This window comes from Malus domestica, chromosome 04 (assembly GCF_042453785.1).
Source record: "Malus domestica chromosome 04, GDT2T_hap1".
Classification (NCBI taxonomy): Eukaryota; Viridiplantae; Streptophyta; class Magnoliopsida; order Rosales; family Rosaceae; genus Malus; species Malus domestica.
In genome coordinates, this window is record NC_091664.1 from 1,981,860 (window position 1) to 1,995,501 (window position 13,642).

A 13,642-nucleotide genomic window follows, 5' to 3' on the forward strand; every position below is an offset into this window, starting at 1 on the left:
TTTTGTGTTTTTGTCTTAATAGGTAAAGCTCCATTTTTCAAAACCGTCTGCTCTTCTCGCTTTCTTTTCTTATTGGTCATCGGTCCATCATTGAGTTTTACTAATTTTTTAACATTTAGCATATGAATAGTGACTCAATTTAAAGAGAGCCATTCACTTTGCTATCATATATAGAATCACTTATAGTCTGGTTTTTTAAAATAAAATTTTAGTGATTTTACAGCTTGTGAAGCATCAACACATATATAAAATGGGTGTAGCGGAGATGAGGATGCTTCGTTGGATGTGTGGGCACACGAGAAATGATAAGATTAGGAATGAGAATATCCGAAGTAAAGTAGGAGTAGCCGAAATTGAAGGAAATGTGAGAGAAAATTGGTTACGGTGGTTTGGACATGTGCAAAGAAAGCCTACTGACGCTCTGGTTAGAAGATGCGACTACGAGACAGAGGTTCAGGGCCGAAAGGATAGAGGAAGACCTATGAAAACTTTGGAAGAGACTATAAGAAAAGATTTAGAGTACTTGGATCTAACGGAGGACATAACACAGAACTGAGCGCAATGGCGTTCTAGAATTCATATAACCAACCCCACTTAATAGGAAAATGCTTTTTTGTTGTTGTACAGCTTGTGTTAGAGAAGTTCTTAGGCTTGTTCGTTAATGTGCTGATAAACGGATTTGGATCCTCTCCTGAGCAGGAGATCAGGATCCTCGGGATCAAACAACATGGGCCGTTGGATTTTGATCCAACGGCTACAAACAGGGGGCCCTCTAAAAGTTATAATAATTGTAGCCGTTGGATTAAAATCCAACAGCCCATGTTGTTTGATCCCGAGGATCCTGATCTCCTGCTCAGGAGAGGATCCAAATCCCTGATAAACTATGGTCAATATCAATTTGCTCTCTGAAGGTTTCAGTGACATACTTTTCCCTTGACTGATGTTTAATGTTTTTTACTTTACCTCGTGCCGTTAACTCAATCTAATATTTTATTAACTCAAATCTAATATTTTGTCAAAATTGAAGTCGTGGCATGCGTAATTTCGTCATTTTACAACTGGACCCATAATTCACCGATGAGGATGTCTCGTGCAGAAAAGCTAGTAGGGTACTCCATTTGGACGAAATGACAAAAATTCATATTTAATTTGCTAAAATAGCAACCAAACTAAATAACACGAATCCGGATTCTTGCCGTATTCTTTTGTGAGGATCTTAGAGATCTGTGAATTATACATGTTCATCGTACACCGTATGGTCAGAAATTATTTTAAATATTTTTATTTTAAAATTAAATACAAACAGTACTTGATAAAAACTGACCGCATGATGTACAATGAACAAACATGATTTACGAATCCCTAGAATCATCACCAAAAGAATCTGAAGAGGATGCTGTTGGAAATAACACAACAATCAAACCTTATCTTACTAATTAGATTATTGAATTTGAAATATCATCTATATCGTATTGAATTTTTTTTACTGAATATCCTATTAATTTTAAAAACTCCCATCAAAATCCGCTCCATTAATGAGTCTATCTCTAATCAGTCCAATGCTTTACTTGTCGTGCATAAAAGAAAAACGAAATCTTGTGCACCCATTTTACGTGTGGCCTATCTATGACCTCTATCATTGCCGTGAGTCAAAGGTGTATCATGGGGAATCTTGTGGAACCACCCTTCATTATTTGAAAGAATTTCTATCTTATAAAAGCAACACAATTTTGATGAAGAGTTTTTTTACTATGATAAATGTGATCCATGCGCATGGAAAAATCGATACAAGTGTGTTGGTTTACTTGAAAAGGTTGTCTATTTGTTCTTTGTATTGAGCCACGACTCGGTCCCGTCGAATTTTCATGGTTGGAGTCATTAGGCCACTGTCAATCTGCAACAGGAAAGTATAATTTGTCAGCCATTCACATCTGTAAAGCCGAAGGCAGTGCTGATGGAACTACTGGGATGGATGGATGGATGTTTTACCGTAAAGGGTTCGTCCGCGATTATGATCGGTCCGATTTGAAATGAACACCCTGAAGTCCTGCAAAAGATGGACGACGGATCATGAGAGACAGTCGCATTGTAGCAAACAGATACCATTGTTGAGACAACTGAATCTTAAAGGCCTCGTGCGAAGTTTAAATTTATCGATCATTGAAACCCGGTAATTCCCAAGAACATCTACAACAATTTGTTGACCTATAAAGAATTTTTACCATTTTCTCAGCTCTTCATAAACCAATCTTGTCAATCTATCGTTGCTTAGGCCGGAGGCATCAGCAGCATCTACAGCAGCCAACTTTTTGGCTGCGAGTAAAGCCTCTTCTTTGTTTGGAACAACAATTGCCCCAAGGCGTCGCTGATCCTACATATATGAATGCAAACACATGCAGAATCAGTACATCAGTTGTAAAATGGCGGAATGTAGACAGATATAAGGGAAATGAACTGCGGCAGAACCTGGCCGATGACAACAATTTGTTGAATTAGACTACTTCTCAAGGCAGCTTCCTCAATCTCTACCGGTTCAACGTTTTCCCCTTGTAAAAAATGCCGACTTGCACAGCGTTAGGGAAATGAAATTACATTCAGACACATAGGAGTAGATTTCAACAGAAAATAAAGACACATGTGTATAAACTCATATGATCGAGATGTTTGGCAAGATTCGATTAAATACATGTCCCTCAACCTGGTAGTTTGGGCTCACTAGTTTTGTGACAAGAAACGTTTCTTTAGCGCAGTGTTTAATTACATAGTCCATGGAACTGAAACTAGGAAGACATTTCAAGTTGTTAGCTAGCGGATCCATGACAATGTTGCAGAAGAAAATTAAGCTTTTGGTATACCTGTTAAAAGAACGATAGTGTCCTTGGCACGTCCTTCAAGAACAACCACCCCTCCACAACAACGACTTCGCCCTATTGAATGGTGAGGAGCAATCCAACCAATGTCTCCAGTGTCTAGCCACCCATCGTCATCCAATGCTTTCTTTGTAGCGCCTGGATTCTAGTCCAAACATGAACAGAAAAAGTCACAAGCATATCATTAGGCAATGGAAATGCTGAATTCTGGTAGTAATATTAAAAATCGAATTCAAAATTGTACAACGTAAACATAAAATAGAAGCGAAATACAAGGATGATAACTAAGAGACCCTTCGATACTGAATTTTTGTGGCAGATACACAAAATGAGTGCAAATGGTTTTGGCAGATCTTTCAATAATTTAAAAATTAGAAAGAACATTTGATGAACACAATATATGGTACCTTGTAGTATCCCTTCATCACTTGAGGTCCCCTAACTTTCAGAATTCCGCTCAAACCAGGAGAAAGAACTTCACCGGTTTCAGAATCTACGACTTTGAACTCAGTATGTCGAATTGGTATCCCAACAGAACCAATAACCTTCAGAAAAGTAGGAAAGAAATGTCTGTCAGGATAGATAAAGTCGATACATGGTCAATAAGCAATAACTTTGCAATAGCTATAGAATCGTTCTAGTCGTAATTTAAACATAATAGCATCATCACTAGTTCATTTATTTAGTTTGCTATTGTTCTTGAGGTATATACCAACCGGGGTATGTCAAGCACAACTCAAAAATACAAGCTAACAAACAATTTAAATTATATTTCTTACATTAAAATTTGATCGTCGAGAAGCAACAACAGGAGAAGTCTCTGTTAAACCATATCCATTCTGCAGTTTCACGTCAATTGCCTGCAAGCATACAACAGCACAATGAGAACTGATTATCTAAAGATCCTACTTGGCGAGGAAAGTACGTGTGAGAATCCAACCTCGAAAAATTTATCAACATGTGAAGGCAGACAACCTCCTCCACTGATGCCGGCCTGCAGGAAGCCAGAGAATTTCCTAATTAGTCCCGCTCTTTCTAATCAACGTAATAAACAAAAGTCGTCACAGAACAAAGAAGACACAAATAATAACTTGGAAATAAGATGACCTTTGATATTCCAATGGCGGATTGAATTTTACTGTAGACTAGTTTCTTTCCCAGCACATGCAAAGGCCATAATAACGCAGCAATTATTCGCGCCCATAACCAATCTGCTACTGAAACAAGATACGAAGGTTGCTTCTGGTTCCTCGTCAGATACGTTCCCTATAAATGAATATTGATAACGCTATAAGCTTAGGTGGTACGGTAGGTGTTACAACAAAACACAACAGAAACAACAAAATCCATTGCCGCATTCATATAATCACTGTATGCAGTGTATTCCAGTTTGGAGATGAACATAGAAAATAACAGAACTATTCAGAGAATAAATTCACAGTAAATGAACCTCATAGATCCTCTTAAACTCCATGTACGCCATACTGATCCTTATGAATGTAAGCACAATAAGCTTACGAACAGTAGACGCGGATGAAATTTGTTTCTGAATACCGCTGCAAAGAGAAATAAGTACGTTAATACCTAAAAAGAGGACAAATAGACAACATGAAGAAAAGGCATACCTGTAAAGTGACTCATACACTAAAGGAACTGAAATTATATAGGTTGGCTGATATTTTCGCAAATCATCCTATCAAATAAACGAAAATTGTCAAATAACACTGATCAATTTGAACATGTAAAATCAAACAAGATGGAAAATAAACAGATGCGATGCAAATAGGTTCTCCATTTCCGGCCAACAATTCTTTCAATTCTTCTTCAAAATCACCGGAGAATAGTATAAAGTTCATTTTGAAAGATAAAAAAATCGTTTGCTGTTGAGATAATAATACCTTCATTTTCCGCACACTGGTGTAAAATTGCTCAACTCCACACGTAAAAGCGAAATACTCACAAGCTCGTTCATAGCAATGCCATGGTGGAAGCATGCTAAGAAATTTGTCGCCACCTACACAAGGTACAGCATCCCCTAGGTTCTTTATCTGAGAAACAAAATGCAAATAACTGCAAAAATGAGTTCAATATAATGGAGGCAAGTAGTGAATTCAGTTTTAACAAAAAGAAGCTAACGAAGACCTTCCGAGGTGCAAAAAACAGTTGGTTAAACTGTAACGCAAGTAAGCAGAGCAGAAAACAAAAGATAGATGCTAGAACAGCTTCTTCAAAAAACCATTTTCATAACACTCTTTGAGTTATGAAAGGAAAATACGTGAAAAACAATACAAACAAAACCAACCTGATGCAACAAATTCCTATGTGTGAGCATGACACCTTTTGGGTTGCCACTTGTTCCACTCGTATATACTAATGTAGCAACATCATCCGATTTAATAACTTCATACGTATCAGACTGTTCTGCAATCAGAATATTTACATCAGAGGCTGCAAACGCACCAAGCATTTTGTAGTCCATTCACAGAAAGAAGATTGAACAATTAATGGACAGAATTAAGAGAGGGAGTGCACACATATTCCTGTAAAACGAAAAAGGAACTTCATACATAACGCAAACAGATAGTTGACATACGTTTATCATCAGAATCAAGCAAACTCTTGCGACTCTCTCGTCCCAAATCTAGAATCTCCTTGTAGTCGAAAATAGGAACCTTTCCTTCATTTTTCAGGCTTGACTTCTCCCCCCATAGCAGAACAATAAATTTCATCGCCTTGGAACAAAATTCTTCTGATATCCGATTGAACAACTCAGGACTGTCCACAGCAAGCGCAACACTGTCGGAGCAATGAAGTAAAACATTATTCCATGATTCATTAAGATACAAAGGAAAACATGCTTTTGTAAATAAATAAATTCATGTTTTTATGGACCAAGTACTTTCAATGATCTTAACCAAACCCCGCTACTAACTTCATAGAATGGAAATTTCAGATTTAAGATGTATTATCAAACAGTAATTAAGGTTTATCAATCATATAGTTATATAGACATTGGTAATATACTTTAAATAAGATGAGTGTAGACCCGAACCTATCAGAATGATTGTATATTTGCAGTAACTCTTCGACTGATGACCTCGAACCTCTCACCACATTGATTGCTCCAGTGGCCATTATACCTAATCAAAATAAATCAAAACAGTCAGCTTTAAAAATTTTACAGGAACCCCCCCCAATGAGATAAATCGATAAATTAACACAAACCGAATCATGTGCAGCAGATTAACATTTTTCAATGACTTCGCCCCAAAATTAACATTGATCAGGTAAGCATTGTCAACATATCGATAAAAGAGGGGTATACAATATACAGTCGGTGGAGGATCTATCAGCAGTGGCAGAAGTTAAGAGAAAGAATATAATTCCTTTACAAGTAATAAGCATGGCCGTGTCAGGCAATGTATTTTATCTGTAGAATTTTTCAACGATATTTTGCTATGAATAGGATATACACTTGATTTACTATAAAAAACGTGCTTAGTTTATAATCGAAGAGTAAATAGCAGGATGTGAAGCAACAAACCTGAATAGCAAAAGTGACGCTATCAGAGAAATAGCATGGCCATATAGAAAATGAGCATACCACATCCTAGAAAAGCCACTACAAGATGGCTATGAAGAATGACTCAATGTGAATAAAAATTGCATACCTTGATCAGCAACAAGCCAACGGCATGAATTATCAGCAAACAGTGCAATTTTTTCGTCTGGCTTTACTCCAACAACTCTCATCCCTTCAGCAAAGTCCAAAATTTCCTGCTCAAGCTGCAATTTTGAAGAAAGCGAAAGAAAGACACTCAATGGAACTGTAAAACTCTAAACACAAAAAATAGATTAAGTGAGATCATAAAAATTATACAAGAACAAATTGATATAATCAACCAAGTTGATGGCCAGGAAGGTTTCAAATTACAACACTCAAACGCTTTTCAAATTGAAAGTGTCAACTGTTAAGTTAGACAGCACCCAAAATCAAAATCTGAAAGTGAAAACCCCAATGTAGACTCAGCAACAGAAACCTATGAAAGAACAAATTTGATGCTTACTGGTACAAAACCAGAGACGACTTAACAAAACAATGAAAGAAAAAAGTTGTAGTAGAAAAGTAGCGTAGACTCAACAACATTGGTGGTAATCTTTTTTATTCAATGAAAGTTAATTTTTAAAATCAACGAAGAATATTGTTAAACCCAACAAAGAAGAGAGGAATTTTGTTTTCTGTTCATTGTCCTCCTAGTCTCCAACTACATCTACTAGTAACAAACATGAACCCTTAATAAAAGCATTAAGTTCCCATCGTGATGAATCAGTGACCAACAAAAAGAGCAAAGTAGCCATGATAAAATAAGTATGAAAGTGATAAGTCAGAAATGGAAAAGAAAACTAACCTGTTTATAAGTTATACTCGAAGGTGGGTCATGATAGGGATCCACCAATGCTACTAGGTCACCATATTTCGCAGCTGAAGATCTCCAAATATCAGGAACTGCTTTCCACCTATCAGATTCTGAAGCATCATTATCATCTAGTAACACACGTTCCAGGAAAGGTGAATGCCTTCGTATCTGCTTTTCTTCTGTCTGTAACATAGTTTTTTTTGGCAAATACAAATAGGCGTGACCATCTGTATATCAGACATTCCAAGGCTTCTACAGCTAAAGAGAAAACAAACACAGACTTTATAATATATACTCAATAAGACCATCACAACAAGATCAAAAGTCTTTGATAGTTCCAAATATGAGGTGATGAAGTTAGAAGACGATACACACTAGCTATATGGATGTGGCATGATCTTTAGCAATCAAGCAGATAGAGGAATAAGAGTACAGACCAAATCCTCTAGCCGGAAAAATACTAGCCCTATAAACTGTGGAAGCATGCATATATCAGGTTCTAATTCCATATTTGAAAAGAAATATGCAAAAGAGTGAAGAACGAAGATGATGGGCATATACAGCTTTTGTTCAGGTGTCTACAGACACAGTTGTGTATTAGTCGGAGCCTGGAGGTGACATCTAGTATTTGAAATTGAAAGCATAACCAAGGTAGCAGCTTTTCAGTAAGAATTCAAATTCAAATTCAAAGCCAATAAAACTTTTTTCTCCAATTCAAAACTCTGGCCCAATATGAATAAGAACTCTGGTAATCAAGAAGAATCCATACTATAACATCATAAAGAAGAGTGATTTCTTCACACCTTTTTTCACCTTCTACACCCCGTCCCCTTAATTCCAGCCCTTGATTCTCCTTTGATTGTTCAATCCAATGGCTGAAAAAGGAGAGGGCTTTGCAGGATGTGAAAAAGAGTGTGCAAAATCATTCCCCTACAGAAAAACTCATGGGAACAAAAACTAATGCATAGAATACAAAAACCTTATGAAGCCAAAGATGATCAACAAATTAACTTGATTACCTAGCACTTTTATGAGAATTTAAAATACAATATATTCCACACAAACGAAAAGTCAATTCCATGAATGTCACAGACGTGGGTTAGGTCAGGTGGATGAGACTGTGTGCCCAATCTCTTGCACCCCAAGTTCCAATACCACTCGTCGTAGATAAGAGTAGTTGAGAATATCGTCTTGTCAAAAAGAAGAAGTCCAGGATCGTCAAAACAGCCAATTTCAGAATACCGTCTCATCATGTTTTCGTGGAACCATAAATTCTCACCACTAATGATAGAATCGAAGACATACTAAAGTTACAGGCAATACTAACATACTATGAACACAAAACTATAAACTGAATAGTACGAATAATTACGGATACCCCCACTAAGGAATCCATTTTCAAAGAAAACATATAGAACTCTCGAAAGGGTGTTGAGGAATCACCTTGGACTGGCATAACACTCTAAATCCACGACTGACAGAAATCCCACCTCGGCTTCCGTGCCATTTTCTATGATAAAGTTGTCCGCTTCTGGAATTATTGTTGGAACGGAACTGAAGGGTGTGCCCGCAATCAGAAGAGCTGCCCAGGACGTAGTTTGGCGCTAAGAAAAAGGTGGCCATTTGGATGACAGAAGCAGAAGCAGAAGCAGAAACTACGGAAATTGGGTTCATCAGAGCTCCCAGAACAGCTTCTTCTGTGCGTCTCCCTTTTAATGTATTTATCGACACAGAGAGAGAGGAGTGTGGGAGATTGATTGCAGGAAGTTGAAAAGAAGGTGAAGCCGTGAAGGAAATGCAAAAGTCGTGTGAAAGAATGCGAGCAAAGAGTTACAAGACAACGTTTTCTGTGCCGAGTCGATGGAAGTTGTTCACGTCGGACCAAGAACATGAATTTGAGGAGATAATGGTATATATTTATTTATTATTATTTTTTGTTACTTTTACTTTTATTAAGGTTATTGATGATGCATTGGAGGAGGGAGGTACGAGGTATCTTTCCTTTGCTTAATTAATTAGGGAGTCTTAATTTCTTAAACGAATTTTTTTTTAAAAGAACGATATATTAATGACCTCAAATGAGAGTTTCATCAAATCTAGGGGTGTATTGAATTGAGATTTTACTAGATTTTAATTCTTTTAATAAATCTAAGGTATTCAATTAGGATTTTAAGGATGATGTATTCAATAGGAATTTGGAGGGATTTTAATTCTTTTAATGAATCTAGGCGTATTCAATTAGGATTTTAAGTGATTCTCTGAAATTCAATGTATATTCAATTAGGATTTTAAGATAGTTTATTAAAGTCTTTAGAAATCCGGTATATTCAATTAGAATTTTAAAGAAGTTTATAACATTTCAAATGTATTCAATTAGAATTAGAATTTAAAGAATTTGGCAAAATTGAGGAATTAGAGGGAATTGGATAGATTTTGTAGTGTATTTTAAGCATCACAAATATCACCTCTCCCCATAAGATTTCGATGGAATTGAATCAAATTTTTACATGGAATCTCTACAAATCAATTAAACTCCATAAAAATCCATGGATTTATAAATCCATTAAAATATTTCAAATTCCCAATTGAATACACCCTAAGTGATTCCTTGAAATTCAAGGTGTATTCAATCATGATTTTAAGATAATTTATTAAAATCCTTAGAAATCCGGGTGTATTCAATTAGGATTTTAAAGAAATTTATAACATTCCAGATGTATTCAATTAGAAATTGATTTTAAATAATTTGAGAAAGTTAAGGAATTAAAGGGAATTGGAGAGATTTCGTAGTGTATTTTAAACATCCACAAATCTCACATCTTTTCATGAGATTTTCGAGGGAATTGAATCAAGCTTTTATATGGAATCTCTACAAATCAATTAAGGGGGGTGTATTCAATTTGGAATTTGAGAGATTTTAATGGATTTATAAATCCATGGATTTTTACGGAGTTTAACTGATTTGTAGAGATTCTATGTAAAATTTTGATTCAATTCCCTCGAAATCTCATGGGAAGAGGTGAGATTTGTGGATGCTTAAAATACACTACAAAATCTCTCCAATTCCCTCTAATTCCTCAACTTTTCCAAATTCTCTAAATTCTAATTCTAATTGAATACACCTAGAATGTTATAAACTTCTTTAAAATTCTAATTGAATACACTTGGATTTCTAAGGATTTTAATAAACTATCTTAAAATTCTGATTGAATACACATTGAATTTCAGAGAATCACTTAAAATTCTGATTGAATACCCCTAAATTCATTAAAAGAATTAAAATCCCTCAAAATCTCAATTGAATACACCCCCCTAAATTCCATAAAAATTCATGGATTTATAAATCCATTAAAGTCTCTCAAATTCTCAATTGATTACACTCCCTCGAGGGAATCCTAAATAGTGTCATGTTGATCCTCGAACCAAACTATCTCGTTGCCAATTAACACGGCAAACTGAGCTTCATAGGCAACCTCATTACAACTTCTAGTTCTAGGCATGATCTGTATAAATTAAAATACAGCTGCCCAGTACACCACGTCCTCCGCAATCATACGAATAGCAGATATGTCCCTAGGCTGGTCGTTAATCGCATCGAGAGCATGAGTGAAATTACTCTCGACCACAATCTGTTGTACGCAGACGCAGTACACCCATACGCTCTGCTACCGGATACCTTCCCAAGTTTCTAGCAATTTGATGTGTGCGACGAGAAATTTTTCAATGTGATCGATACACGGAATGGTACATTACGTGTCATTATACAAATAGTGGGATATGTGTATTAAAAAAATTAATAATTTAAAAAATAAAAATTTTCACCATTTGTATAAAAACACGTGATGTATCCCATGTTCTGTTAATAATAAAAAATCTTTCGTGTGCGACAAACGAAATGCCCTTCTTTCTCCAAGCACTAGCCGCCACAAAGTGCCCATGCCCATCACGAATTACGACCCCCACACCACTTAATTTTTCAAACGATTACTTAGTCCAAAATTAGAAGGCTACTATTCAAATAAACTCAAGTTATACAAATTACAAATGGACAGTGAGAAATATATCAGATAAAGAGACATTTTTGTGGTTTTCTGGTTTTGCCGCGGTTCCCAATTATATATAATCGCATTTTAGGACTACCATGCTAAAGTAGCGTTAGTGTCAAAATGATAGTTTTCCCTTTACAGATGATGCGTAGAGACAAAATGTATCAAAATTTAGATGGGTAATTCGATTGAATTAAGAATACATGGATTATATGCTCGTTATGACGATTTTACTCTTGACGTTGTGAGCATACCATAAACCACTTCAGGAAATGTAGCATCTGTCTATCCTACATGATAGACTGTAGCACCAGTCTCACCTCTGAGTATTAGGCCTTTGGGCCACCAACAAATGAAAGGTGTTTTGGGCCATGATTGTCCTGCCATCGGGCCATACCTGACCCAGTGTTTGTGGGAAGCTGATTCTACAAAGTCTCCACTTGAGTGTCAAGTGCGCTGACGATGATACCAACAGGAACACTACAAAGACTGTTGTGTACCATCACTAGCAAAACATTAAGGTCTACCTAGTATGGTTTGCAACCTTTCATCACAACTGTTTGCTAGGGTTCAGGTCTATAAATAACTAAGTCAAATGAGAAAATCAATCGTCTGCTAGGGTTCAGGTCTATAAATAACTAAGTCAAATGAGAAAATCGATAATCGACACTTACTACTTAGAACTTTTTCAAGTTCTTATTTTCTCTCAAATTGCTTATCTAACTTACGTATCGGGGAGGCCCTTTGGCGGACACCCTCTCATTTTTTGTAAGCTCTCTTGTAGGTGAAATTTCGTCTAGTCAACCGTGTACGAAATTTACATCCACAAATTAGTGTTTTTATTGAGAGTAAAATTGAGTTATAGAACGCGTGCTTAGAGATCTAAGCGAAGAAAGTAAATTTCAATATCTTTCTTCATCGTTCTTTGTCCTTCATTCATCATCCTTGTTCACATCGGGTAACAATGGTGAACACGTGAAGAACCACGAGCAAGAACAACAACGGCCAATTCTTCAATCTGGGATTGTCATGAATTCTCCACGGTCAAGGAAAGTGGATCCAAAGTTTTCATTGATAACGACCCTTCACAGCCTTTTTCCGAGGCTCGGAGCCACTTTCGCCGCGAATTGGGATTGACGTGGCTACGTGAAGGCCCCAAATTGCCGTCAGGAATCTCCACGAGCAAAAACAGCAGCATCCTGAACAGCCCCGACAACAGCAACAGCAGCGACAACAACCGCCATTAGAGCGTCCCTACCTCATTTAGCCGATTCCTGTCAAACAGCCCACTACCAGTTCAGTCGCCTCCTGCTGAGCAGCAACCATCAGCTCCATGTGCCTAGGCCCATCATTGCAGCCTCTAGCGGCTCTACTGCATTGTATCACGTCACTACTAGCAGACGTGCGACAGCAGACCACTAGGGGTTCCGGCCATCTGGAAGCTCTTTCTTTGCAGACCTTACCACTACGCTCACTCAGCGGACGAGGATGCTCAATCGAACTCCTCTACTGCCGCGATAATCCACGAAAATAAAGGAAAAAGAAAGGTTCAAATGTTAAGGTTCTATAGATAGACAACGCAAATTTTCTTTTGTTGCAGAAATTGTAAAACTTGTCAACAACAGCATGGATGGCATGATGCAAAAAAAGGGTAATGTTAGGGAGACTAAGTTTCGAGACTAAATTAGTAAACTAAACGATGTGTCAACAATAGAAATGAGTACGTTTATCAACGTTTAAGTAATAACTCGATTATCAATTTCCATATCCCTTAATTTCTAAAATTTTGTCAATAAATTTAACCTCCTTAGCATTACTCCGTAGAAAAAACTGCTCTGTATCTTAAACCTTTAACTCGTAACAAAATGGTGTTCAAAAATTAACACGCATGTAAGAAAATTGCACTCTAAATTCTAACAGACTAATCGACGAAGGAATTCTTTCCACACAATGAAAGACTATACGAGACGAAACCTCAAAGGCTCATTTGTCACTGTGAGAGCATATAAAGAAGGGAAAAGTAATGTCAATATATATGCAATATTGGTTGAAAATTTTATAAGCCATGCTCTGTTAAAGACTTACTGTTAAAAAATTTAAAATACCATTAATTTAATTCCCATTGTCTCAGTGACCAAACAAACGAGAAGTGTCTGGTAGCTGAGCAAACTGCGACTCTGAGGATTATGATCGGAATATGAAATAGAAACACGGTAACAAGAAAGAAGACGATGCATCTCAGAAGAAAATCAAACCTCTACTAGCAAGAGAATACATATCTATTAGCTACTAAAATACGAAATCTCGT

General features: G+C 36.7%; 1 protein-coding gene across 5 annotated transcripts; it reads right to left on the bottom strand.

The window, feature by feature from the left end:
* Positions 1–1,690: 1,690 nt before the first annotated feature.
* On the bottom strand, positions 1,691–9,207 carry LOC103443401 (probable acyl-activating enzyme 16, chloroplastic). Of its 5 annotated transcripts, none has more exons than XM_029100811.2 (18): positions 8,732–9,207; positions 7,280–7,471; positions 6,542–6,656; positions 5,923–6,010; positions 5,464–5,666; positions 5,173–5,291; positions 4,769–4,918; positions 4,496–4,563; positions 4,321–4,426; positions 3,978–4,136; positions 3,811–3,864; positions 3,650–3,730; positions 3,278–3,415; positions 2,856–3,015; positions 2,467–2,546; positions 2,223–2,371; positions 1,990–2,047; positions 1,691–1,894 (listed from the first exon to the last, which is right to left on the bottom strand). In XM_029100811.2, the coding sequence occupies exons 1-18, from the start codon at positions 8,960–8,962 to the stop codon at positions 1,802–1,804; spliced, it is 2,244 nt and encodes a 747-aa protein (XP_028956644.1). In that variant the 5' UTR covers positions 8,963–9,207; the 3' UTR covers positions 1,691–1,801. The 5 variants fall into 5 exon arrangements, 2 of the variants coding, with proteins under 2 accessions (XP_028956644.1, XP_070675964.1); XM_070819863.1 differs by having other exon boundaries at positions 7,280–7,546; positions 8,732–8,983; XR_003772500.2 differs by lacking the exons at positions 1,691–1,894; positions 1,990–2,047 and adding an exon at positions 2,699–2,774 and having other exon boundaries at positions 2,225–2,371; positions 8,732–9,179.
* Between the last annotated feature and the right edge of the window lie 4,435 nt (positions 9,208–13,642).

Coding starts and splice junctions, on each gene's coding strand:
- LOC103443401 (XM_029100811.2), bottom strand. CDS start 8,962: ATGAACCCAATTTCCGTAGTTTCTGCTTCTGCTTCTGCTTCTGTCATC. Junction 4,137..4,320: donor AGTTTAAGAGGATCTATGAG/GTTCATTTACTG, acceptor ATTCATTTATAG/GGAACGTATCTGACGAGGAA. Junction 3,865..3,977: donor CCGCCATTGGAATATCAAAG/GTCATCTTATTT, acceptor GGCTTCCTGCAG/GCCGGCATCAGTGGAGGAGG.